This window comes from Toxotes jaculatrix, chromosome 6 (genome assembly GCF_017976425.1).
Source record: "Toxotes jaculatrix isolate fToxJac2 chromosome 6, fToxJac2.pri, whole genome shotgun sequence".
Taxonomy (NCBI): Eukaryota; Metazoa; Chordata; class Actinopteri; family Toxotidae; genus Toxotes; species Toxotes jaculatrix.
The window spans coordinates 7173311-7201234 of record NC_054399.1 but is presented as its reverse complement, the minus strand read 5'-3'; the positions used below and the strand labels follow the sequence as shown (position 1 = coordinate 7201234).

Genomic DNA, 27924 nt, shown 5'->3' with positions numbered 1-27924 from the left:
CTGTTGCTGGCCCACGCGCTGCGATCACGGTCCCCTCGGTGACGTCTGTGTCCCCTCTGCTACCAGTGGCCCCCTGCCATATTTATTCATGCCGGGCAAGATGGCGGCGATACGGACGAGGTGTTCCTGCCAGTGGACATAAAAAGGAATTTTATTCAAACTACAAAACCGAGTCAGACACATTTTACACTTGGCCGTATTGTGTGTGTGTTTGCCACGTAACGACCGTCGACGTCTTTTTTATTTTATGCGTTTCAACGTTTTTTTCTCACAAAATGTTCACGTTGTAGCTCGCTTGCTAACCGACCAGCTGGCTAACAGAGAGCAGTTACTAGCTAGCTAGCTATCCATCACAGCCAAGCCGCCGTGAAGTGTAGAATGGGAGAAAAGCTGGAGCTCAAGCTCAAATCGCCGGTTGGAGCAGAACCTGCTGGCTATCCGTGGCCATTACCAGTATACGTAAGTGTTAAGCCCTAAAAACCCTCTGCTTACAGATTTAGATTTTGTCTGTTTTTGTCTTTGTTAGCTAGCTCTTTGCTAACATTGGCTAGCCGGAGCAGCCATAGCACGCTCGTCCGAATCAGGTCACACTGGTCGGGATGGTGACAGACACGGTGTATCAACCAGCCGCAGTAACTGATCAGATATTTAATTTGTTTTTCATCCGTATTGCGGTAAATAATTCTTAGAAGATTATAACATACAGTTACATTGGGTACATTTGAGCAGAGCAACGTTACCAAGTAGCGACAAGTACAACTAAGACAGACATTGACACAATAATAAAAAGGTCTTTTGAAACTACAGCGACGTAAACAGACCACCTTTCACACCCCGCATTATGGCAGTGACTCGTGTGTGACCCCTAATGTACTGAAACGCATGAAAGTGGAGGCCAGTTTTCTCTTCTTAGATCCACCATCTGATACCAGTAAACAACCATACAGGTCACATAGCGATATAGAGATATGTTCAAGATGTGTGCGTGTGTGCATGGACCCTGTGAAGTGTGTTTCTCGATTCAGCACGCCTCTGAATGGCAGTATTGCATTCCTCGAGTGCTTTCTGTGTTTTGTTAGCTCATGACATCCATATGATTGAGACCAGCTGGGTGTGTTTGGTTGTTTGAACTCTGTGCATTCACTGAGCCCCGGTCTCTCTGTCCTCGAAGCAGTAATAGTCATACTTGCGTAGAAAGAGGCTTCTTTTCTCTTAGTTGTATTTCCATGAAGCATGCTGTCAGCTCCTCAGTGTCTGATTGCAGTTGACTCATTGAAGACAAACGGAAAGGGAAGCGGTTGCAAGTTCTGTGGTCTTTTACTTAGTTTAAACTGCATTTCTCATTTATAGTAATTGTGGTGAGACAGTAGGTGCTAACTGAAAAAACTATTTCTTAGAATGCCTGTTGGGTCTTTCTGTACATCTCCTGTCCACCCACACGGTATCTAGTCTGGTTATTTCATTTCCATCATTTAGTCTGCTTATTCCATCATCACAGTATGAGCTGAAATGGTCTCAAGTCACTGAGTCAGAGTTACTAGTTGATGTAATCAGCCGCTCCTTTCTGCTTTGGCTGACAGAGCTGACCCTCCCATCACACCAGGCCAGAGTCTGATAACAGTCACAGTTCCCCCCTCCCGGGTTTATAGCCTCGCCCATTTCCTTATGTTATGGTCTCTGAAAATAAACACAAGAACAAGCATTCCAGGAATTTAATATACTGTTGTCCTGCATGATAGTTATTATACTGGAACTAGATGTTACGTACTCAATTAGAAACAGCTGATGGACCTGCATGTGGAGTTCTGCAATATGGAGCTTATTCATGCCGTGCTCTCCTCCTGTTTTCAAAGGGGAAAGACTTCCTCTCTCTTCTCCCTTCCTCTCATGTCCATATGGTCAGCTCTACAGGGAGGAGGATAGAAGCGACTGCTCCTATTCAGAAATGCTATATTAATAGAATTGAAAAACACATGCCAGTATGTGTGCTTAAATGTTTTTGTTCCAGTCATGTTTAATGCAGATTCCACTCCATGTAGATTCATTCTTCACCCCCACAGAGCGTTAAGATTGCTTATCTCACCCACAGAGCATGAACACAGGGCTTGTCTGTGTTTTGATACACACAACATGGCTGTTGTACAGGCTGTTGCAGTACAAGGCATGCTGTTAGAACCAAGTCTATAAAAATAGGCTTTCTTTCTTTGGTTCTGTATTTCGTCTGCATTTCTCCCTGTCTTTCCCCATCTCTCACTAAATCCCCACATCTGTGCATCTGTAAATGCTTCCATATGAAGAGCACCTCTGGTGTGGTGCAGCTCTTTGTCCATCTGGTTCTGGGTGTGGGCACTAACCAGCCCTGCATTGCACTTCAAAGACACACTGCTGCTTAAGCTCTGCTGATTGTCTGGTTTGGTGTTCACCTGTGTACTTCACCTATTATTTACAAAGGTGTAATTATTGTGGTAAAATCAATAGAGTTTCTGCTGGGAAAAAAGGCAACTGTCATATTTGCAATATTACCACTGGTTATGTAAGTGATTTTAATGTACAGTGTTTCTGTGATGGAGCCAGACAGCCAGCCAGTGCAGGTCAGTTGAGATGCAGTCTCTCAGTGTCATCAACATGTGACCTGTCTGTCAAGAATAATCAAATGAACACGTCAAGACACTTCCTCTGGAGAGTAGTATGTTTCCAATCAACTGATGCTGTTCACAAAAGAATTTTCCACAAATCTTTTTTGTTTAAAAGACAGAAGAGATACGCAAGTGCCAGTATCTTGTTTTAGATACTGATCAGCTGTTAGTTTGTTTGCCACTGAGTGAATTAGCTGTATTTTGTTGTGAGTCGTACAAGTGTGTGAGTGGCACGCCTGCCTTAGTCATTTGTTCTCGTGGGCTGCTGAGGCTCACGTAGTGGAGCAGTGTGTGGCGTAAAACCCCAACACCCACGATGCGTCACGCTGATGTTAGGAGAGATTGACTGAAGAGGTTGTTTGTCGGAGGAGGAGTCACACATGCGTCAGTTGTACCCACAGTGAGGAGAGAGGGGGGTCTCCTGTTCTTTTTGTCTGACTCGCTTTCAGACTGTGTTTATTTTTAGCAGCAGCCCTGTACTGGTGTTGCTGTGTGCTGTCTTTGTGTGAGCAGGTGACCTCCCCCCTTCGACATCTCATTCGCTCACTCACACAGTCTCTTTCATACGCTCACACACCTTGTATACCTCCCCTGTAAAGTAGAAAATAGTGTTCTAAATCTGTTTTGCCTGCTGTATGATCAAGAAGATTAGTAGCTCATTCTGCATATTAGCAGCACTGCTAGCAGCTAGCTTGATAATGTAGTTGCAACCGGAGCGCTGCGCTGATAGAAATAGTAGGAGATTTCCTGTGTTACCATGCATATTTGAGTCTGTGCGCATGCATGTTTGAGCTTTGGCGGAAGTTTGCGTAGTAGTGGCGGGCAATATTGAGCGGGAAGCTGGGAGACTGTGAGCTGTTAGCTCCGGCTGCTGTGCCAGGCCTCAAACAGCTGACAAATACCAGGCTTCCCCTCCTCTCTCTGGCCCCCCGCGCTCTCCCGGGTTTCTAGCTCCTCTCACTTTCACTTTCTTTCCTTTTTCCCTCTTTTCTTTTACCCTCTGATTTATCCTCCTCTCTTACGTTCCCTCCTTTCTTTCCCTCCACCAGAGGTTCTCCTTGGCAATGCGCTGTAGCAGGAGACAGAAAGTGGGTCAGTGGGTCAGCTCAGGCAACAGGCTCAGGCTGGCTGCGCTCTGGGTGTAACTTGAGTCCTATTACTCAAGTGCTCAGTGCGCTCTAGCTGAGATTGCTAACTATAGATTCCCTGCATGAAATCAATAGACTTCATCTCCATCTTATCTAATTTTATTAAGCTTTGTTCCAAAGTGCCATTTGAACCAGCGTAACTTAAATTGGTTTTCTCAGACATGGTTTACAATGGTCCGATTGAATCGTGTTGATTTCCTGTAGGAGGGTTAGAGTTACTCCTGGTGAAATTAAGGTTTAATTTAAACTTACAAGAAGGAAGGTTTAACTTGAGATGAATGTTGTCTGTCAGGATCTAAGGGCACTCTCTAATTTTGTTTTCGAGACTGTTTTTACAATCACAAAGAAAGCACAGTCGAGATTGTTTCACTGAAAAAGCTTGCATTATTGACACAAATAAGAAAGACTGTGCTCGCTTTTTAAAAGTTCTTATCTTATTAAAGGTTTTGTTTTGTATTTTTCTGTTCTTCTAATTCAACCACAATATGGGATTTTTTGTTGTTGTTTGTAAACCCTAAGAACTAATCCTAATTCAAAATTGTCTTATTATCTTATTGTCTATTTAAAACCATGTTGACTATTCTTGATGAGGTCATTATATTGATGAATTCAGATCTATCCAAGTGCTGTGTCTACACTCCACTGCTTTGATGTGGAGGCTTACAACTCTGTGAACGTACAGGGTTGTGTAATAGACTGCAAAGGTTAAGAGTCTGCTTCATTCAGAGAGTAAAGTGTGTGTTGTAAACACTGACAGAGCTTCTTAGTTGTCAAAGCAGCATTCAGTGACACTGGTTGTGCTCACAGTTGTGTCTGCAGTGACTGTTATGTCTGTCATATGTTACTGCAGTGAGAGGATGAGTCAGGCGTAATAGCTGCTGTGGTCCTTGCACTGTAATAAGATGAAGCTGTGATTAAGTCATTTCAGTGTGACTGTGTTTTTAATTAATGTGTACTTTACATTCATCTTTGCTTGTCATTAATTACATAATGAACATAGCGAGAACAAAAATAGTCTCCCAGGAGTTAGGTATTCAAATACTTTTATTTATAATATGACATCCATATACAATATTTGTATTTAAAAATGTTGAATTAAGTCAACGTTAAACTTAAATGACATATATACATCATTTCTTTAGAGTGCTACCTGGTTGGTAAAATATTTTATGTTTTAGAGGGAGATATCCTACTCTCTTTCTATACTCAGTTGCCAGTTTATTAGATATATCTGGCCTACACTAGTGCAGTCTAATAAAACAGTTCCACGAGAAAATCCTGCTGTCGTAAAGGCTACAATGTTCAGTTTTTGTTGAGACGCTCTTTTAGAGGTGATGATTAAAGTTTTTCGTCATTTTTGGAGGCTATGATTTGTGGCACTGTTGAGTTTAACATTCAGTGTGTTCCCCCCTCTCTGTTTTCAGGATAAACACCATGATGCTGCTCATGAAATCATTGAGACCATTCGGTACGTGACTGCTATATCCTGTGACTCAACTCACGTTCACGACCATATTCACACATACAGTGAACGGCTCTATCAGGTGTGACTTAGTGACATTTTCGTATGTGTACTCTCCTTAGGTGGGTGTGTGAGGAGATCCCAGACCTCAAACTGGCAATGGAAAATTACGTACTCATTGATTACGACACAAAAAGGTGAGCTTAAGGTCACATGAGAATCTGTCATTAACACTGGAAAAAAACCAACTTGAAATCATACTGAAAGGACTTGTCCAAAACAATGAAGATTATGAGACAGTACAAAATGAAGGCATTGCTTTTTTTTCTCCTCACAGCTTCGAGAGTATGCAGAGACTTTGTGACAAGTACAACAGGGCCATTGACAGCATTCATCAGCTTGTGAGTCCATATGTGTTAAAGTTTTTCAGTGTTGTGTAGGTGCAATGAAAGTGGAAACATTAGTCAGTAAAATACTGTGTACTTCGAGTGAGTTCCAGTGTTTGAATTTGTGCTATGCTTGACTCATTTTGAATTTATGACAAATCCTGTCCAGTAAACAGTGTTTACCTGTATTTATTTGGTTTTAGTTTTAGTTATTAATCAACATTTTTCTAAGAGCTAGTGTTCTCTCATATACTCAATATTTATTTTCTAAAAAAACAATAAATTCTTGAATATTTTTCAGAAACATTTGGATTTTCTAGGAAACATTTAGGCCACTATGCCTTGCTTTATGTTTCTTTTTTTTTTTTGTGAATAAATATATTAATGAGTGGGGAATCTCATCTTATAGTGGAAGGGGACCACCCAGCCCATGAAGCTGAACAAGCGTCCTTCTAATGGGCTGCTAAGACACATCCTACAGCAGGTGTACAACCACTCAGTGACTGACCCAGAGAAGCTAAACAACTATGAGCCCTTCTCCCCTGAAGTGTACGGAGAGACCTCGTTTGACCTGGTGGCTCAGATTATTGACGAGATGGAAATGATGGAAGATGACACCTTTGTTGACCTCGGCAGTGGTTAGTCTGCTTTTATACGGGGACATCCAGGTGTCAGAAAGAATTAAAATGTTGTTTCAAATCTTCTGTTAGTAGGTTAATAGTACACTACTAAAAGTGTAGTGGGAATGAATTTTGATAAACAAATGATAGTGATGACAGACAGCCTGGGTGACTATATGTTTTAACATAAGATATTAACTCTTAAATTGTTTCTTATTTGCAGGAGTGGGGCAGGTAGTGCTGCAGGTTGCAGCAGCAACCAACTGTAAACACTACTATGGTGTAGAGAAAGCAGACATTCCAGCTACCTATGCAGAGGTAATTTCATAAATATCTCACTGGACCAGAGGGTAGTCCAAAAAAACACAGCTTCCTCAGTTATTGTAGTAAAGTGACTGTGTTGGCGCAGTGCAGTTGCCACCATAGACAGCTCTGGCAGTCTGGCAAAGCCTTTCTGCTGTGAGGCGTCTTTGTGTCTGATCAGCCTTCAAACTGGTTTCCTCATTAGTATTTAATTTTCTCTCTGTAGCAACTCACTCATACCAGCGTGGAATACGCGTGTCTAAGAATAGGCCCTCGGCACAACAGTACAAGGGGCTATTCTTAGTCTGAATGTGCAAATCCAGCTCAAAAGCTCAGCGTTAGTTATAATAATAAAAGACATATTTTCAGTCATACCGGTGTCAAAAACAGGCCTTTTTTTTCCCGAACCCTGAACACAGTATCCAGAATTTCCTCTTCTGTGGAACCACCGCTGGAACGCACATAGCTGAGCTGTTTATTGTCATTTGTTACATTCTTTCTTTCAGACCATGGACAAAGAATTTAAGAAGTGGATGAAATGGTATGGGAAGAAACATGGGGAGTACACAGTAAGTTGACTCTCAGTGCGGCCCTGTCCCTGTTCAAGCCTGACATTAACGAATGTGTCTCGAGTGACCACTTGTAATTGGATCTCATGTCCCTGCTCTATATGTAAAGAAACACATATATCATTTCTGTTTGCAAAGACCAGATGCGTTGTTATTTTTAACCAGCGGGAGGCAGAAATGCACTTCCTGTGCCTAGTTTTTCTAGAAAGTAAAAGAAGAAGACACATTCCTTAGTATATTCCAGGCAAATGAAATCGCTCAAAATGTTTAACACACTTGTAATATATCTTACACCTGTGTTTAGAGCTGTTCACTTGTGATCAGATCACTCAAGATGGATGTTAATGCCAGGTCTCAACAATATTTTAAATACTGGATGTTTGGCAGATCCACAAGTATTGAGATTTTCCCCCTAATTTTATTGGGTTTTTTTTTCAGCTGGAGAGAGGTGATTTCCTCTCTGAAGAGTGGAAAGAAAGGATCGCCAACACAAGGTGGTGTACCAAGCCTAGTCACAGGGATAGGCTGACAGACGTACGAAAATTAGAAATACTGCAACACAGTTATAATGCAGTCCAGTACACTGCATGTGACTGGAGAATGCAGTGATGTTTGCTGTTGATCTGAATTGGTGAACAGCAGGTTTGGTGACCAGGTTTAACTCTGGTCATCCAGATAAAGAGCATTATAACCAGCACTCCCATATGAAAGATTTAGAAGAAAGTTAATTAGGTTTTTATTGAAAATTGCTTGGCAGATAATTTTTTTTTACTGACAACCATAGATCTAAAACATGTCCTTCTTTGTCTTCCAGTATTATTTTTGTGAATAACTTTGCATTTGGTCCAGAGGTAGATCACCAGCTGAAGGAGCGCTTTGCTAACATGAAGGAAGGTTAGTATTTTTCAGCTAACCACTGAAGTATTTTTGGGATCACTCCATGTGGACCATAGCCATGACTTGCTCAGATGTACTCAGAAGAGCTACAGTATATTAAACTTTACTTATACACCCAGTTCAGAGCTAAGTGTATAATAGATTTTTTTTAACATTTATCAAATGTTTAATAATTATGCAATTATATATAATGGCATGTTTTGGATCTAAATCATAAGAATTACAATATGAATGTGTCTGTGGTTTACTTTGTGTTTTTGGGGAAGCTTCATATTATGAGCTATAGGAGCTACTGTATGTGTCCACTCTATAGCATCTAGAATTTATCAGAAATTGTATGTATTTTATTTGTCATTTATTTTGCCTTTCTGTTTTTTTTTTGTTGCAGGTGGGAAAATTGTATCTTCCAAACCTTTTGCACCTTTGAATTTTAGAATAAACAGTCGAAACTTGAGTGGTAAGTGCCACAGTTAGTGAAAAGGCAGATTTTTATGTCTAAAGTTTCATTTAATTTGCATCTGATGTGCATGTTTTCCTCTCCGTTCCGCAGATATTGGCACAATAATGCGTGTGGTGGAGCTTTCTCCACTGAGGGGCTCCGTGTCCTGGACTGGAAAACCAGTTTCCTACTACCTGCATACCATAGACCGCACCATAGTAAGCCCTGAAACTTCTCTGCATCACTTTCCCTGTAACCAATGATTAGAGCAGGACCCAAGTGCAGAGACTAGAATATCCAGCAGAGGAAATCTCAGAGGGGTTGGGGGAACCATAAACTGCTCAACGACCGCTGAAGCAGTACAAACACATGCCATAATAACAGCTGGTATTGTCTTAATGACTAGTAAGTCACAGGAGTAAGCAATCTGAGGAGAGAACAAACAGGGCTGTACAGGGTTACACAAGCCCAGATGATAACAATGAAGAGTGTGTCACTCTGGTAATTGGTTAAAGTAATCCCTGGTTAGCAGTGGGAATCCCAGCGAGAAAGCTGGCAGGCTGCCTAAAGGTGCTGGTGGCAGTCTCGCTGTGTTAATGTGCTTCTTGTTACCAGGTAGACTGATCGGTAGACTGGGCTGCTCTACTTACTCTTTATGATTTTGTATATTTTTACCCAGTGGAGCTTCTTTAAATGCTACCGCCGCAGTAATAGTGCCTGTTTCCCACTGGGGATTTGGTTTACCTTTCTGATTTATCTTTCAGAGAATGGCTTTTGGTTATGCAAGCCTTACTGAGTCAGGTCGCATGCAGAATCACTTGACATATGCTTTAAAAGAATTTATTTGAATGAGTCCATTCTGGTGGTCTGACAGAAAAGGTTCATCCATGCTCAACTTTTGCCAAAATGCAGTGTTATCCATAAAGACGCTGTGGTGGCAAATCCAATAGATGTATACACATATTCGTGGTGGATTGCTTTGTAACAAGATTGTCATATTTCTGCTGTTTGTCATGTGGTTGTTGTGACAAAGGATAGCTGCCACCATGATAACTTTTCACGGTCAAGTCAAATTCTATATTTTATGTCTCACCAGCACATAAAGCAACATCTCCACCAATTCAGCCATTTTGTTGTTTAAATGTAGGGCTGATTTCAGTCTGAACAAGACTGAACTAGTGTGAAATTTTCATTACCATTGAAATGTAAACTGATTAAAAAATATCTTTTTTGCACAGCAGTTGTCAGGGAACATGATTAAATAAGAGAAATCACCAATTAAGTCACTGAAATTGATTATATTCTAAACAGGTCACAGGTTTAAATGAAGTAGTCGTCCTTTCCATGCCTTAATGGATGGTCCAGATGAGTTTAACCTCACAAATTAAGAAAAAAAAGTTGTTTTTTTGCCCTTGTGATTAAAGAAGGATCATTGTAGCTGCAGTGAAATTTGAAATCGGGTTACAGACAAAAGTGTGGAATAATCAAACTTTTTAAGTAGAGATGAAGACAAGTAGAGATGTAAGTGTAGGCGTGGACACCATGATTAATTTAACTGGGGTGGATTAATCATTTGTGAAAATGATGAGTGAAAGCGTTCACGGGAGATTAAAATTAATTTAATAATAATAAAACTAACCAAGCGTGTTGTCTAATATCCAATTTTTTCTTGTCTTTTTTTCAGCTTGAAAACTATTTTGCTAGTCTCAAAAATCCTAAACTCAGGGTAAGTCATGTTCTTCTTTCTCAGTGTATTGACAGTGTCACTGTACTAGTTGAAATATTGTGTGTCAAAATGTTTAAATGGTTCATCTCTCATCAGGAGGAGCAAGAGGCAGCTAGGCGACGTCAGCAGAAGGATACGAAGGACAGTAAAAGCAATAGCACCACGCCCACAAAACCGAAAGAACAAAACAAGGTAGGAAAAACACAGATTTGAGTGCATTCAGTTTAGCTATATATTTGTTATTTGCTATTTTTGGACCTCAATCAGCACGGAGAACCTTCTGTGCTCTTTGTGAAAATATGTATATATATATATATGTGTATGTGTGTGTGTGTGTGTGTTCATGCGTATTACAGCAGGACTCCTGTGGTGAGGAGGAGCGTCCTAGCTTGGTGACAGTGGTCAAGCCCTCTGCCAAACCCCGAAGGACCCGACTGTTGTCCAAAGGTCGAAAGCTGAACAACAAGAAGCGTGGTCGACCCAAGAAAGCTGCCCCGGCTGCTGAGAAGAAAAACAAGAAGAATCAGAGCGCGCTGGATTTGCTGCACGCCAAGACCCTTTCTGCGGCGCCCCCTCAGGGTCAGAGCACATACAACGCATTCACTTACACACATAATATTCTATTCATTTTCTTTTCCTCAATGAGAACATAAGATTAGTCGTGAAAATCTTAAGCTGCCTCATAATACAGAAGAGGCTAATGTTCTCTTTACTTCAATAATATATTGCTTGTTTGTCTTTAACGTCAGTATGTTTGTGTCTTGTGTGTGCAGATGCATACCGGCCACCTCAGAGTCCCTTCTACCAGCTACCTCCCAAGGTCCAGCACTATCCCTCTAGTCAACTGCTGCTGAGTCCGACTCCGCCTGGTCTGCAACAACTGCTAGGTGAGCTGATGAAGACTCAGTGTGTGTATGTCTCATCATACAGTTGTTGTCAAGTCATAAATATTGTGCCAGACCTTGTGCAAATCTATATAAAGAGTACAGTTTTGAAGGCCTGGTCAGGTAACACTCATTAACTTGACTTTGCCCTGATTCACTGTGTTTGCCTGGTATAAGACTCTGTCAGGCTGTCTTAGCTCAGTTACTTCAACAACCAAACTAAAAATGTTTCCTTTGTTTTTCTGTTTCCTTGCTCCCCATGTGTCTTGAACCCACATCTTTTCACAGATAACATCAAAGTTCAATACCTCCAGTTTATGGCCTACATGAAGACTCCTCAGTACCGCTCCAACCTGCAGCAGCTTTTAGAGCAGGAGAAGGTAATTAGTGATATCATTACAGCACATTACCGATTTGCTACTTCTTCAATTTTACTTCTGTCTTTTTTACTACCATGTCATGACAGCACATTTTAAGTTGCATGCGTTCAAGTACATTTTATCTAGCTAAAAAAAAGGTATCTTTAACGATGTAACTGTCATTGCTCTTTGATCTTTTTTTTTGTCCGTTCTCATACGCATACTCCTGTTTTCCTCCCTGTCTCCAGCAAAAACACAGGGACCTGTCAGGGCAGGCGGAGCAGCTCCACTCTGTCTGTCAGTCTCACAAGGATAAGATCAAAGGTCTCTTTCAGACCAAACTAGATGAGGTAGGAACTACTGCTTTATTGTCCTCCATATCACATCTGTAAAGACACAGTCAACAACATTACCATAAATCCTTGCCTTAGCTTGTGTGTGACAGAAGGAGAACCTACTGTGGAGCTGTCATGTAGCATTGTGTTGCAGTACTACAGCAAGCTCCTCTGGTTGAGAGTTTCAAGTCTGTTGCGCCTAAGACCACACCTAGCATCTCAGTTGGATGTGATAAAACTTGTGATCTGCTGAAAGCTTTAAGCAGGGTGTGATCACCGTAACCAGAGTAATCTCAGGTTACAGTGATCACACCCTGAATACACTTCTACATTACTACAGCAGAGTGGCAGCTTTAGCCACTGGAGGTCAGCAAAGACTAGATTTGTAATGATGCCTCAAGGCATTATATGCTTCTACAGTAGCTGATGTATGACACTGTGTCTGTCTGTGTGTTTGGTGACCAGCTGGGGGTGAAAGCCCTGACTGTGGAGGACCTGCTGCAGGCCCAGAAGGAGATATCAGCTCACAACCGCCAGCTGAAAGAGCAGACTAAGCAGCTTGAGAGAGACATGGCCTTGCTGAGAGACCACAGCCTGCTACTGGTGAGACTTCAAAGCCCATTATCGTTGTTGTAACTTCCACCTTATTATTCCAGCATCATCCCCAGTGGTTTACACCTTTTACCATTCGTGCCACTCTACATTTGTGTCTTCGTGGTTGAAGTCCCAGTTCAGCTCTAGGTTTTACTATACTGGCGAGCAGTATTGAAACATTTCACTTTAATGGGGCATTCTTCACTTGGGCAATGGAGAGCAAATAAATAACAGGAAATGTGTATGTTTGTTATTTTCCAGCTGAAGTCTCGATGCGAGGAGCTGAAACTCGATTGGGGCTCTTTGTGTTTGGAAAGTCTGTTGAAGGAGAAGCAGGCACTGCGCAGGCAAATTTCTGAGAAACAGAGACACTGCTTGGAGCTGCAGGTACATAGTCCACCTCATCATTTTGCTGGATCCATTTCCAAATGCTTGAATCGGTCTCTCGTTCCTCTATTATGCTCCTACATACTCTCTGGCCTCTTCTTACAACCTTCAGAGATGTTTAAGGGAATTAAACTTGTCACCTGAACTGTAAATAAAATGTAACTTTCAGGAACATTTAATGAATCACTGTCAAACATTTTTCCTAGACATGTTAGCATTGTTGCAGCACACCTGTTTTCCTATGTAATGGCTCCCCCTGGTGTCTGTTTGCAGATCAGTATTGTGGAGCTGGAGAAAAGTCAAAGGCAACAGGAGCTTCTTCAGCTCAAATCCTACAGCCCCTGTGAGGGCTCCCCATACAGAAAGAGCATGGAATCGCGCTCTTCCACAGACATGGACTCCTCTAAGCTCTGCATGTCCTCAACCCCAGCCCTCAATGGCGTCAGCCCAGACCTTTCTGTCAATGGCACCAACTCACCCTGTTTTGACCGGGCCAACACCAAGGGGGAGCTTCTTCCTCGCTACCTGTCCATCTCTCCTGACCATGAGATCGTGCCTGCCACCCCTGATGCTCGACAGAGGCAGCAAAGCTCCACCCAAGCTCTTCCTGATTACACACGCTACTCCCCCGCCAAGATTGCCTTGCGGAGGCACCTTAACCAGGACCCCACTGCTTCTGCTCATTTGAGAGGTCCAGGGCTGACCACTCACAGGTTGGTAGACCCTAAAATCTCGCAGTTTTCAATAATGAATTTTGAGTAGTTGCTCCCTCAAGCAATAGATAGCTAATTAGTTGAAGCTAAACCTGCCTATTTTGTTTGTTTTTTTTAGGGAATTGGGTGGTGTTAACTCTCCGCTTGGAGCAAAACAGAACTGCCCCTCTCCCAATCCATCTGAGGCACAGAAAACTTCAGAGAGGGTAAATGTTTATCTTTCTTTGTCTTCAAGCATGCGTTTTTTATCTTCCTTCCAGTCTTTGGTTCTCTCATGGTTAACGCATTTACTCTTTGTTCTGTGTTAAAGGGTGGTAAGGAAAGGAGTCCATCTGTTCAGGGTGACAACAGCATTACAAGCCTTCCAATTAGCATCCCCTTGAGCACTGTCCACCCAAGTAAACTACCAGTCAGCATCCCACTGGCGAGCGTGGTGCTGCCCAATCGTGCTGAGAGACTGGTGAGCACCTACACAAAAGTTTCTTTTTATTACAGTTACTAATTTTTGTTTGATTTTCTTATCTGTTGTACCGTTTAATGAGGAAGAGCGTACATGTTCAGTGTCTTGTTGTAGGACACATTTAACAGGATGTGGTTTAGGTGTCTGACACTGCTTTGACAGGTTGGCCTCTCACGCCTTAGTCTAGGCAGCCTACATTAGTACCCTGCTGCAGATGCAATGTTCTCTTGTGAAAGATTAGATGGGTGTACGCTCATTAAAACACACAAGTAAGAGTGATATAATATTAGCAGCTATTATTTCACCTTGATTCCTATGGTTTCACATAGTTGTGATTTATGATTTTACATCATGATATGTTCCTTGTGCTCATCATTTCAGAGAAGTACTCCAAGTCCTGTCTCTCAGTCAGGCCAGACCAATGGTAAGGATTACTCCTCAGCCACTCATCTATTGTTCACATCATTCTGTATTATTAAGAATACATTACATCTTTCTACACCATGTTCCCACCTCACATTGATGGTTAAAATATAACTAATTAAGTGCGTTAAATCTGTTTTGTCCTGTGTTTGATAATTGATAAGTCTGCTCCTCCTGTGCAACTTTATTCCTTACCCATTTTGTCTCTCTTTAGGATATTCATCCAGCTCAGGGCTGATGAATGGAGGCCCCCACCCTGAGGATCATAATGGTGCTTCTTCATCACCGCCTCCACACATCAACACTCCTCTGACAGGACCAATAGGCCGAGGAGGTCCCATTCAGAGCCCCCCACTCAGTACTGGAGGGGTGCTCCAGTATGCAGATGGACCCCCGAGGATTCTTCCAGAAGACGGACAAGACCGCCAGGGGGGCGAATCGGACACAGAGCCCCAGGACAGTGAACTGCGGAGGAGAATCTTCTTCTCGTCCTCCTCCTCTTCATCCTCGTCTTCCTCTTCGTCAGGCAGTGGAGGCAGCGCGGCCGGAGGATCACGCCTCCACCATCACACTGGCAACTCAGCCAAGCAGGGATACCACAGTAACCATGGAAACCACCACCACCAGTCCCCGGGCACACAGCACACTCACACTCCCACACATACGTTGTCATCACATTCCTCTCACAGCGTTGGCTCTCAAGAAGGACGCAAGAGGGGGAGAAGGAAACGCAGCTCTACAGGGGCTGTCATGGCCAGCGGATCCCCAAAGAGGAGGTCATTCCCCGGGCTCAGCTCCAACAACCACTCCTCAGGATCGCCACTCAACATTAACTCCATGGTGAGTCACCAGAAATATTTGAGACGGAAACCAACAGGGAACAATATGATACTACTGCATATTGATTGTTAAGATGCCAGTTTGTAGTATATTATGATTCTGTGAAGTTGTATAATTGTATTGGACTACGCAGAACAGTAGTGCTATCAGTGGTAGTCACTGTCACTGCGAAGGCCATATGCTGCGTTTGTTTAATCAGACTTTACAGGCTTGTTTCTGGTGTCTGTCACCAATGGATCTTTGGTGCATTTACACCTGGATTTCTCTGTGAATGAGTACAGTGTAATTGTAATCAGGGCTATCTGGGTGTAATCTGTATGTTCTTCATCCGAACAGGTTAACAACATCAACCAGCCTCTGGAGATCTCTGCCATCTCCTCCCCAGAACAATCAAGTCGCAGCCCTGGCGGACCTGACCTGGACCAGCCTCCCATCTTGAAGAGGGAGCGCCCCCTGGAGCTCAATGGCACAGGTCGTTACTCCTCAGCCCCCAGCTCTGATGATGAGGACTCAGGATACCCTGCTGACAGCTCCAGTTCACGGTAATTCATTCATTATAATATGAAAATAGGAATAACAACAACGGTCCCCACTACAGCTGCAGACTATTTTTTTTTTTTCTGAGGTCTTTTTAGTTGTGACCAGCTACAACAGTTTTCCTTGGTACTCTAATTTAATTTGATGTTTTAATTAAATAAATATGACATCTTGCATCAACTCTTGCAATTTTTATCGAGCTCACACACATTTTGTTGCCACCTGTGTTTGTTTTGGTTGTTCATTGTCATTCTTTTTCTCTAGAATTGAAAGAAAAATTGCCACTATATCCTTGGAGAGCAGAGATGGACCTGGTAGATTAGGAGATAGTGAAAGAGGTAAGAGGAGAAAATGTTTGAATTGAGTTAAAATTAAAAACTCTTGCACTTCTCCTACTTGAAGACATCTGCTCTTTTTTTCCTCCACCACCAGGCAGAAAATCTGGTAGCAGCAGTGGAAACAGCACAGGTAGCGAGGCCTCCTCCTCGTCCTCCTTGTCCTCTACCAGCAAGTGGAAATCTACTTTTTCACCTATATCTGACCCTAAGCAACCCAATTCTGACCTGAGACAGGGGGGTTCTCCTTTCGGCATGGGGGGTTCAAGCCGGGGCACAGACTCAGATTCTGACCACAAACAACAGCATCAGCAGGTGAGAAAAGGGAGTGATGGAGAATCGTCCAGCTACATGACCCCCAATCCCTTCCTCAGTCAGGAGACAGGGACCCGGGGTGGAGGCAGTGGCAGTGGTGGTGGCACCCAGGGAAACAGCGGCTCAGACCAACGGCAGGCCCTCCAGAAGCAGAAGGCCCCTCGCGACTGGGAGCTGAAGACGAGCAGCAGCCTGGCCAGTCAGAACCTCTTCATTTCTGCTGCTGCCAGCAGTGGAGGGGGGATTCTGAGCGGGAAGGTGGGAGGCAGTCCTGTAGCAGTTTCCTCAGCCACAGGTTCATCTGTAGGACAGTACCTGGGGTCTCAGTTCCCACTTGGTGGGACCTCAGTCTTACAGTCCTTGTTTGGAGCCCAGACAGGCGGATCCACTGTGAGTGGGACCCCACGGCTCGTCAACGGACACTCTGCCCTGGGAAGCTTCTCCAGTGCTGGGCTGGCAGGGGGAGCGGCTGGAGGTGAGCATCACTGATGAAGTCATCGTGTTAATTTTTGCCTTGGGATTGTTAAACAGTCAGAGTGAGGTCTTTGTCTTAGCCTGGGGTCAACTTGATAAAGAATAGTCTGAAGGAATTGACCTGATAATAGAGACAGGTAAGTGGAGGCCCAGTGCTGCTGTCGTTCTGCCTCAGTCTGACAGTTCGACTGACCGACTCTCTGTGCTGCCTCGCTTTGATATGGACTGGCTGCTTGAGTGCTGCAGTTGGAAACACCCTTGGAAAATGTTGCGCTTTAGCAAAATTAATGCTCAACAAAAAAAGCTGAAAATAGAAAAATCCAAACCAATGATTTGTCTTTAAATCTGTGATTGACCGTGAATTAATATGTACTTGTTACATTACTCATTGATCATTTTCTGTGGGTGTATCTGTTCTGAGTTGTATGTCAGAGTCAGTTCACTTGTAACAAAAAAAAATCAACTCAGGAATCAATTGTTCTTTGATAAAAACTCCAGTTTAATGTAATTCTACATTGGCCATGTTGATTTGGTTTCGTGTGACTACAGACACAGTGGACTGACTCAGTTTGCTTTTTGTGTGCTTGTCTAAGACTTGCTTGGCGCTATGCACAACCTGGCTCAGTCCTTGCTTCTCTCTTTGTCCCCCTCCTTCTTGCTCTCTTTGCTACTTTTATCTGCCCCCCCCCCTCCCCCCACTCTCTTGCCCTGCCCCTCCCTCCATTTTCTGCTGTATGATTTGCAGGTATATTTCACCACGTGGTTCCCTCAGTGTCCTCCCATCAGTTTAGGGCGACGCTGCCCACCTCTGGAGGCCTCAGCTCTCTGCTCAGTCTCTCCTCCTCTACCTCTACCTCCTCCCAAACCCAGCAGCACACCACCCCCCAACCAGCCTCCACACGCCTGGCCTCCGCGTCCTCACCTCTCCCCCTCTCCCTCTCCCAGGCTCAACAAAGCCGCACCCAGTCGGTCCTGCATAGCCCTTCTCCTCCCACGCTCTCCCTGCCCCCTCCACCACCCCTGCACAGCGTCCCCTCCTCCTCAGCACCCACGCACTCTGACGCCCCGCAGTCCTCTCGATCAGACTCCCTCCATTCCTCCCGCCTGTCCCACTCCTCTCTCCATCACCAGAGAGCACAGTCATCCTTGTCTCTCTCCATATCCTCCTCCACCTCTGCCTCCTCTGCTTCTGTCTCTGCTGTTGCCGCCGCCGCTTCTGCCTCCCTCTCCTCTTCCTCTCTCTCAACCTCCTCCTCGTCTCGTCCATTCGCAGTGCACTACTCCCCTCGGTTGCCCCCTCCACCACCAGCCACCAGTTCGGGTGGTGGCGGGAGCATGTGGAGGACGCAGGGCATGCATGGTACCTACATCACCTCCCAGGTCCCCAGCTCCCGACCTAGATAGGGTTTGGGGGTGAGGGGAAGGGGGGAGGATGGAGAGGGGAAGGGAAAAGGGTGGAGAGAGGGAGAGAATGAGAGAGAGGGAGAGAGAGAGACTGGTAGGGAGTGAGAGAGACAGGATACCTGATTTCCCTGTGCTCCCACAAGCTGTTGTTCTGATTGAACAAGGTAAGACAATTCTTGGGTTTTAGATTTAAGAATTTAGATTAAAGAATCTCAGAAACCTTGCTGGAAGATAAATTTGGATTTTGAAAGTGACAGGATTTAATGCTGTTTTGGCTCATTTGTTTACTGTCATGTCATGTTTAGTTTATGAGCCACAGAATCACTCATGTTTTCCTTTTCTTCTGATCCACCAGGTAATTGATGAAAACTACCTCAACATTAAATAAACTATGCAAATGTCCAGGTGTGGACCAAGGCACTCTCCTCACTCACTGGTGCTTCAAAACGTCTGCACTACCCAACCGCCTCCAAGACCGGCTTCTGTACTGGGATCTCTGATATACACACACACATACGCACGCACACACATGCACACTCACACTCACACACACTAACCACCACCACTATGGTCACCTTGAGCAGAATTCATCGGTACTGGTCATGTTTATGTGTGGAGTGTTAGTTAATGTGTTGGTTTGAATATTTTACAGCATTGAAATCGGCAGTGGCTTCTGCCCAGCACTTATGATCATGTCTGGTTTAATATTAAGGTGCTAAATAGAATGATAGGTTGTCATTTCTTTGTCTTAGTCACTATTATAGCAACTAGTGTTCTGCAGAATATTCAGTTTTGCGTGGTTTTGTGTAACATTTAACAACCAATGGAAGCACACATTCGCCTTTTTGAGCTGAATCTCATCAGGTGTCACTTTCCCTCAGTTGTCAGTTTCTCTTCATGCAAGTGCATGTGTGCACACACACACACACGGAGGCCAGTTCATTGAACTCTGCTCAGATGTCATGCAGCTTTTCCTCTCTGCATGCATGCTCTCTTATCCCTGTTTTCTTCCTTCAGTGAAATTCAGTGTTTGTTGCAGCATATTTGACTCTGAAACAAGATGAGGAACTTAATATTTTGGTCAAACATCACACTGGATAGTAAGATAGTTACTCATGTAGCAGAAAATGTACAAGTCCTGGCTGGATTGTTGACACAGCATAAACTCTGGTTATGTTGATTATTTGCTATATTTTTATAGTGAAGTAAATGAGAGATGGATTACTCACTTTTAAGTCTTTTTACTTAAACGCCAAGGGGTAAACATTGTACAATGCTGTTCTGGCTGCCCTTTTTGACACAAAACTAAAAACTAATATTTTCTTTCTTCGCTACTAACTGGAGCAATACCATATTAGTTCACATTCTGAGTAATGAAAACAATTCCTGAGGTGTGGTTCAGTGTTTCTCTAATACCAGATATTTAACATATCAGTGAAAGTTTCTTTGTTTACTCAAAAAGGAGCCTTTTGGTATTTTGTGACAATAATCAGACATATTTCACATTCTCTTAACGATGGAATGATGAAGACAATGGAAGAATATTGTGTATATTTTGAAGTCCTCACACATAAAATGTTCTAATTTCAGCCTAATTTTGCAAACATGGTGAATTAGCAACATTTCCAGGTGTGCCAATAATGCTGAGCAGAGCTGAGTACATTTTAATGTTTGTTTTTTTTTCTTTTAGAAAGATCCAATGAAATTAATTTAATGAGATGGTGCTCTGTGTAGATATTGTTAGCCACACTCTAGTAGAAACCCACTGTTAGTGTCAGAGAGTTGTGGCTGCACTGTTGTTAAGTGAAGCTGAATCCAGGTGTAAAAGAATAACAGTAAAAAACCACAGACGATTTAACTAATTTCTGTATTTATTAACATTTTCTTAAGTCAGTTTGCTAAATCACACTACTATGTGGGGCCACAGCAGAAATATTCTTACAGACGGATTTTTAAAAACTTTTCTTAAGCTAAACGTATTCATATTTATCTCTGCTGTTGGGAAATGCAAGTTTAAGCAAAAACGCGCAAGGCTCAGATGTGGACACAGGTATGTGGAATTATACTGCATTTACTTAAAACAACAACACGCACACACATACACACTCATGCATGCAAATCCTCACACACTGGGAAAACTCGATTAACCATAACCACAACAAACTACTGGACTCTTTTCACACCTTTTTGTTTGCTTTTTTTTTTAATTGTGTAATTTGTTTTTTGTAAACAATGTTTGTACTGTGAATGTGATCCATTCTCCAACTGTATAGTTGTGTATAATTTAGATTATTATATTTATGCTGTCAGTCTCTCCATTTGCCTTGGTATTTGTTTTTCTCTTTTTTTTTTTTTAAATCCTGAAATGTGTTGACATTGTAGAATGCAATAGTGTGTGTACTTGACTCACAGTCTGAAAACAATGGTGCTAAATTTGGACTGTGCCTGATCTTATTTATTCTATAGTGAAAACATCAAAAACAAATCAAATACTTGGTGCTGTACACAGGGACATTTGTAAAGCCTTTTATCGGCATTTCCTTTCTCATATTTAATATGCTATTGTCTGGTTCTTTGAATGCCTAGTGTACAACTGTAGACACCACCTTTTCGATAAAAACTACTCTGCAACAGCTGACTCAGAGTCTGAGTAAACAGGTATAAGGGGCCTCTGTTCATGTTTCTCACGCAGCTGTTTTAAACATGCGTCAGCCAGCTTTGCTCTCAGTAGCGAGCTGCTCATCTGTAAGTGAACAAGACACACTGTTTTTGTACATAAGTTTTTGATTTTCCTTATATGTTTCCATCATAAAAAGAAAGGTATATAAAATATGTATCTATATACAGTCTCTCTCTATATATAAATATATATATATAAGTATATATATATATAAGTGAATAGGGGTGTTTTGGTGCTGGCATTGTGACCCTTAAATTCAACCTGTTAAACAGGAGGCTTGAAGCCAAGGAGAGTGAAGCATTGCCACCACAGGACCTTAACAGATGGCGCCTAACAACAAGGCGACACAACAACACCTGTACCTTTGTGATTTACACACCACAGAGCCAGAATCTCAGAAGCTGTGTGTATTTAACACACAGTGGTGCTGTGCTTGAACACAACTAGATCCCAGCACTAGAACTGTTATAACTTTTATCAGATGTTTTCACATTTTTGTTTCTTTCTTTCTTTTTTTTTCTTTTCTTTTTTTTTTTTTTTTAAAACAACCCAGATTCTGCAGGAAAAAAAATGGTGCTTTGTTTCCAGAAAATGGCAATTCAGATTTTATCAGCTCAGTCTTTACTGGTGCACACAGAAGTGTCAATGTCTTTGCGCGTCTGTCTGTAGATGTCTTACTGACGAGGCTCTCCCTTGTAATGTAAGCGTACTGTGAGACATGCTGGTGTAAAACACTTAGGGTGTATGTGTGCATCACTTGGTAGCGAGAGCAGCCAAGCTTCTTTTCTTTCCGTGGTAGTGGGAATACAATTAAGCTCATTTTGTGTGTGTGTGTGTGTGTGTGTGTGCTTTTTCTTCCACTTGCCAGTGCATATCTAAGGGAAGATTAGACTAATAATCAAAGCTTTATAGTAAAACTCCTGTCCTGTGCACTCACTCTGTAAACACAAAAATGTGTTTCCCACCTGTGAGTGTTCAAGTGAAAAGAAGGTCATTTTAGAACATGATTAGAGACGATAGAGTCCATTTGTTACCAGCACTGAGAGGTCCTTTGTAATTATTGTTGATGCTGTTATGATTTTCTTATTCTTGGTGTTTGATACAATTGCAGTTACATGTTATGCTTTTAAATTGTGTCTTCAGATTCCTGTCGGTTTTTAATACTACTAGTCAGACATACAGCACGGTGCTCTCCTTCACTTAAAACGAGGAAATTGCAGCTATTGATACTAAAATACTACTCCTCTCCTGTTGTGCTGCAGGGTTCTTATGGTTTAATGATCCTCAACACGAGCTTGCCTGGCGGCTTTCTGGATGGTCCAGTCTAACCCTACAGACTTTCTCTAACCTGGAAGGGCGCTGTGGTGTATGTGCTGGTGAGAATAGTTTGCGGAAACTGCAAATATTGCATTAATTGCAGATTTCAGCCAGTTTTGTAGCTACTTGTATAATCAGTCAAAGGGATGAGGTGCTGTTATCGAAGTCCTTTGGTGTATGAGCACGATTTGAACTTAAAGCTTCTATGCAGTTCTCCAGCATACTTCATCCTGGTACATTATTGGTAGATAATCTGTGAGAGCTTTGCAGTCGAGGCTGTTTACTCTAAATCCTGCCAAAGGTCTTAACTCAGGAACTTTTCCCAGATTGCTTGAAATGATGTAAATTATTCTCTTTAAACTACTGCATGTCAGAAACTTATTCACCATCTTGTGGCATGATGAAGTCCCTCTCTAAGCCAACTCAGGACCAGGACAAACCCCTCAGTAAGTGTATTTCAAGGTAAAACTAGTCTTGCTGCCTCGTCAGGTCTCCTCAGATTCATTCTCACTGCCTCATACATCCGGCCTCTCCAGTGTAATCCAGCTTTATAGAGCTTTATGAGTCAGCCTGATCTCGAGAAGCTGTGAAATGGCTACGACTTTCAGCATCTTCCTCATCTCACAAATGCCTCTGTCTCGATTTGTGTCTCTAAGAAGGAGGTTCACCGTCCTTTGTTGGGATCCCTCCCATTAGTTGGGTCGGGGGGGGAGGGGGGGTGTACTGACATTAAAGGACTGATGTGAACTACAGTGTGTATATTGTGATCTTTGATCGGTGAAGCCAGGGCAGGTTTGAGGTGCAATAACGGCAAACCTACTTTCCAAAAGGCCCCGGGTTTTCATGGAAAAATTGTTACTGTTCGGTGTTGGTGCTTTTATCCTAAGATGTTATAATGAAACAAATGGAATTAATGTTTTTTTTTTCTGCGTTTTATGATTATTAATAAAATGTTTCATATAATATTTGAATTAATTTTGTTGTCTAGTGGCATTTATGTCTGATTCCATTCTGTTTTCCCTCATGGACGTCGAGTAGATCAAACTGACGTTTACACGTGTTTAACGTTTTATTTTGAAGTGAACCAGTGACGAGTGATGCCGAGGAAGCAAAAAGGCCTTGCTGATGTGTTTTAATTATCTGCATCAAACTGACGGAGTGCTGCTGCATGTTTGGGTTTCTTCACAAATACCCAGAGCTCCCAGTACGACAATTTCAAAGAAGTGTGTGCTTGTTTTTGTGCCAAGATAGCTGTAATGTCTCAGAGAGAACCTCCCAGTGAGCCTCTTTTTTTTTTTTTTTTTTTAAGTGAAGCTTTTCACCTGGACTCGTAAAAATGTCCGCAATAGTTTTGGCAGCAGTCACAAGACACTGATGGGGTTCAAATAACCCAGCATGGTGGTCCCCACATAAATATGTGGAGACGTCCATGGACGATAGTTTTCAACAAGATGCTTTTGAACACATGCTTTGATTCCCACAGTGTAGAACATCATTAAGCAACCATCAGGATGATGTGGCACCTGCTAAGAAATGTTCTGTAAATCGATAAAATTAAGAAAATAATGAATAGTTCTCGCCATTCCTCACTGAAGATTTGTAATGTGCAAGAGTGAACCTTGACTTTATCTCTTGGGACAAACAGCCATTCAACAGCTCAGAGACCTTGACTGTCTGCAAAACAAGGTTGCAGCTGTAAAACTTGTGATGGGAGTGAACGGCTCTTTGAAAGGAATCAGATCTCACCGTCTCTGTTCTTCTCCGAATGCAGGATCTTGTTCAGTGTTTTTTCCTGTTGCCAGCAGGAAGGAGAGATACAATTGTACACATCCATTAGGGCAGCATACTCTGAATGATATTGTTGGATGAAGCTCTACTGTTTTTGCTTCTCTGTTGTTGTTCTTTTTTCTTTTCTTTTTTTTTTTTTTTTACCTCGATCTAGTCCTTCCCTGGTGGTCCGACAGTCAGCATGAATCATCTGATTATTTTTGAAGAATTCAGTTACAGTCTGACCAATAACAAGTCAACAATGAAATCAACACTTTACAGGATAATAAGAGGCTTCAGGTTCATATTCAATGCTCAGACTGAAGAGTGGGATGCAGGGGCAGCACTAGACTCTCAGCAGAGAGGGGGCAGAGTAATCTCCAGGGGCCCCTCTGAGAAAGTTGTTTTAAAATTCACAACTGTGAAATGATATGTCCTATCAATAAACACTAATTGTTACTTACTGAGCCAAACAAGCCCATGTCTACGAACGCATACAGCGAAGCCATTTTGTCAGGCAAGCTTGTTCTGAAGAGCAAAAAAACAAACAAACAGGCAAACAGGTTGCCAGTTGCGTTCAAATGTTTCAGCACCGAGGACAGCACACAAACAGTTCAGCACCACCGCTGACAGACAGGGACACAGCAGGTGCACTGTCGCAGGGCCATGTCTTTCTCACATGGGAATAAAGGAAACATGAAACAGTCTCGGTGTTATATAAGTTACACAAGTTGAGAATTTTTACATACAGTCTAAGGGAATTCCAATTACAATAAAATCAGTTTGTTATTTCCCGTGCTGACGGTGAAGCTGACTTGAGAGCAGAACCGATATCGGAAAAGCGACTCCACAGAGGAGTCCTGCGGACAGACCCCTCTTTTGTTCGCCCTTTCATTATCTGAGTTTCATCTGCTTCCTGGAGGTAAAGAAAAAAAAAGCACCTTTCTGTGAAGTAAACATCTCAAACAGAATCCACAATCTAAATCATCAAGGACACAGCATACTTTGGCAGCATGTTTCCCCTGTTAGTGAGAGGGGAACGTGGGTGTGCCTAAACTCCCATCCTCTGGAGCTTCACTAATTCAAAAGAAGAGATTGAGAAAGGTCTGACCACACAGGCACACATACAGACGGTGAAGTATGTGGGTTGTGAACGTCTTGTTGATGCTCTGCTGGGCCCGGCTCTGGGTGGCCCTGCACGTCTCCCATGGACAGCAGCCGATCCTGGACCATAATCCCACGATGACAGGTGAGACTGTTCTCAGCTGAGACCAGCTATGCTTATATTTATGCATTTTTTAAAACATTAAATCCCTTTACATTATATGTTGTGCTGCCTTTTCATAGCTTCAATTACAATAATTAATAGCGTTTAATCTGCTTTTCATGTAACTTGTTCCTCATGCAATATCCTCCAAAGCAGACCACCACACAACGAGCTCAACAGAGACTTTGGGCAAAACCTCATCGGCGTCCACAGTTTCCCATCACGGCCCTCACAATGCACCTTGCTATATGGATGACATATTCGCAGTACTGCGGGAAGGTGTGGGGAGCGACGGTGAACTCAGCAACAGCAGCTTGACTCTGTTTGGAATCTGCACAGCATATGACGGTTCATCAGGCTCAGTCTTATTAGAGCTCGCGAAGGAAACAAGCAGAAACCAGAGAAATGGATTGGAGGTCCTGCATCCGACTGGAGGTGAGACTCCTCTCTGATCACAAACACGTCCGTTTGAATGTTTGTTTGTTTGTTTTTCACCTTACACCATGTACTGTTTTCTCCATCAGTGCTTGTGGCAGAGGAAGACAATGGAGAAATGCTCAGCTTGACCTTTGACCTCCCACAGTCTCCTTTGCTCATGCTGAGCCCTGTGTTGCTCCTGGCATTCGAAAGTCCACTCAGAGGAGGAGACCTGGAGGTCACTTTCACTAGTCAGTCTCTGCAGCCCAACACACAGGTAAAGAAAGGCCTGCTGTGAGTATTGCATGAATGACATTGCTGTTGTATATGAACTTTTTTTGTTTGTCTTAGTTTTGTTTTACTTAATTATTTCTGGAGCACAGCGATAGATTTTGCAGATGCTGTTTCAAAAGAGAAACACTCAGACAGGATTTCACAGGACCTACAGTAAAAGTTGTCACCCTCAAACCTCATGTTTTCCTGTTTTGTTCTTGTTTCCAGTCTGCGTGCATTTCAGCTGAAACACAGTACATACTACTGACAGGAAAAGCATCAGAGGGCAACGTTCAACAGAAATGGAGGCTTTCTGTTGAAACAAAATCCCTTGAAATGAGTAAGATCCCATCTTCTCATGGTTTCATTTTCTTGTTTCATGCGCACTCTCCTCACATTTCCTCTCATTGTAGGGCAAAACCTCAAAGACATTCTCATTGGTGGAAAATCAGGAAGTAGCATCAGCATAACACCACTTCTGCTTTTCTCTGGGGGAACAGGAACTGATACAAGGTTGTTTTAGCTTTCATGGTCCCCACTGAAATTTTTACTAGACTGTTGTTAGAGTGGTGCTCGTGAATGTTGAATGTTTTTCACTCTCTTTGTCAGATATACAGATGTTTCAGGTTCATCCCCGGCCTCTTCACAGACCGTCTCCTTCCTCTGTGAGCTGAAGCGGTTCCTGGGCGACATTCTGCCTCAGGACCACCCTGAGTCCCCTCCACTCCGTCTGGACTCCTTGCAGTCCATGCCTCCCCTGTCACTGGGCTTATCCTCTAGCGAGACCCTGCTGGCAGGACTGATCAACTCCTCGTCCCCCACTGTCTTCTCCTTCACTAGATGGGGCTCCATGTTTCAGGTGCATCATGGACAATTGGCCCTGTCTGCTGCACTGTTGGAGGAGCTGAGGCAGAGGCTGGAGCAGATTGTGATGCAGATAATGGAGGTTATAAGGGAGGAGAAAGTGGGTCACAGGGCCACTGAGAGGCTGGGGAGGCTCAGAGAACTCACGTTACCGAAGAAGGAACCGGCAGCAGGTGATGTGCAAAAGAAACAGTGCCCTACAGCAGTGTGATACTTCCCCACAGCCCTTTCAGATAAACTCAAAATCCCCATCATCTACACCACTTGACTTGTTCCAAATGTGCTAATTTTAAACTCGAGATCCCATAAAGACCACTTTTTAGTTAATGCTTCTTTTTTTCTCTTCCGCATTTAACAGGAGAGAGCCAGTACCGTGCGTTTCTTCTGCTTAAGGCCCTACAGACAGTGGCCCATGCATATGAGCTGCAGGGAGGACTGCGGGCCGTCAGAGCAGGCTCCAATGACTCTGTGATGGGCAACGTCTGCGGGCTGAGGAGCCTCACCGTCTCCCTTGAAAAGCATCTCGTGGGCCCAAACACAGCCAACATCAAAAACTGCCATGGCTCTTGTGCTTTCCCCCTGTTCAATGCCAACAACCACGCCGTCCTGCTCAGCTCCCACATTGAGAGCGAGAATGTGGACGAGCGGGCTCCGTGCTGTGTGCCTGTGGCCTATGAAGCCCTTGAGGTGGTGGATTTAAATGAACATGGGACTTACCTCTCCATTAAACCAGACGTAGTAGCAAAGGAGTGTGGATGTCGCTAAAGCTGTTTTGTTTCTGGAGTGTACTCATGACACCAAAGATATTTTACATGTTTGGTTTTATAGTCTCTGGCCACTGCTTGTTAGGTGGAGGAATCAAGTGTCACTTAATTGTCACAGGTTTTTTTTCATTCACACAGAACTAATACACTGGTATAAAGTGCACATGTTAATTCAAAGTGGCTTCTATATATGCCTATTTGGAGTAGATGCACATGGGTAAATGTTTCTCACACTTAATAATTAACAAGCAAAAACATATCTTAACGAATATTTTAAATTATAATTCAAGTATCAGTATTACTATCTTCCTCTGTAGGTAAATCTATCT

The 27924-nt window shown here is 43.0% G+C and overlaps 2 protein-coding genes across 3 annotated transcripts; both read left to right on the top strand.

The window, feature by feature from the left end:
* The first annotated feature begins 96 nt into the window (after window positions 1–96).
* On the top strand, window positions 97–23208 carry dot1l (DOT1-like histone H3K79 methyltransferase). 2 transcript variants are annotated; one of them, XM_041040056.1, is made up of 28 exons: window positions 97–459; window positions 5209–5252; window positions 5369–5443; window positions 5584–5647; window positions 6042–6270; window positions 6476–6570; window positions 7062–7124; window positions 7563–7618; window positions 7939–8018; window positions 8410–8478; window positions 8572–8678; window positions 10145–10186; window positions 10283–10378; window positions 10543–10765; window positions 10960–11073; window positions 11359–11450; window positions 11678–11779; window positions 12230–12367; window positions 12620–12745; window positions 13019–13458; window positions 13577–13664; window positions 13769–13918; window positions 14300–14342; window positions 14556–15181; window positions 15518–15723; window positions 15983–16056; window positions 16151–16843; window positions 18602–23208. In XM_041040056.1, the coding sequence occupies exons 1-28, from the start codon at window positions 379–381 to the stop codon at window positions 18607–18609; spliced, it is 4224 nt and encodes a 1407-aa protein (XP_040895990.1). In that variant the 5' UTR covers window positions 97–378; the 3' UTR covers window positions 18610–23208. The 2 variants fall into 2 exon arrangements, with proteins under 2 accessions (XP_040895990.1, XP_040895989.1); XM_041040055.1 differs by lacking the exon at window positions 18602–23208 and having other exon boundaries at window positions 16151–17661.
* A 1942-nt stretch (window positions 23209–25150) lies between these two features.
* On the top strand, window positions 25151–27732 carry amh (anti-Mullerian hormone). Its single transcript, XM_041039891.1, has 7 exons — window positions 25151–25259; window positions 25434–25712; window positions 25802–25971; window positions 26196–26307; window positions 26381–26480; window positions 26577–27004; window positions 27190–27732. Exons 1-7 carry the CDS (start codon window positions 25151–25153, stop codon window positions 27594–27596), a joined length of 1605 nt encoding a protein of 534 aa, XP_040895825.1. The 3' UTR covers window positions 27597–27732.
* The last annotated feature ends 192 nt before the right edge of the window (window positions 27733–27924 follow it).

Bases quoted from the DNA above. Each gene is read 5' to 3' on its own strand.
- dot1l (XM_041040055.1), top strand. From the start codon at position 379: ATGGGAGAAAAGCTGGAGCTCAAGCTCAAATCGCCGGTTGGAGCAGAA. The intron at 460-5,208 runs GTAAGTGTTAAG...CTCTGTTTTCAG, and splicing joins CGTGGCCATTACCAGTATAC to GATAAACACCATGATGCTGC. The intron at 11,074-11,358 runs GTGAGCTGATGA...ATCTTTTCACAG, and splicing joins TGGTCTGCAACAACTGCTAG to ATAACATCAAAGTTCAATAC.
- amh (XM_041039891.1), top strand. From the start codon at position 25,151: ATGTGGGTTGTGAACGTCTTGTTGATGCTCTGCTGGGCCCGGCTCTGG. The intron at 25,972-26,195 runs GTAAAGAAAGGC...TCTTGTTTCCAG, and splicing joins CTCTGCAGCCCAACACACAG to TCTGCGTGCATTTCAGCTGA. The intron at 26,481-26,576 runs GTTGTTTTAGCT...TCTCTTTGTCAG, and splicing joins GGAACAGGAACTGATACAAG to ATATACAGATGTTTCAGGTT.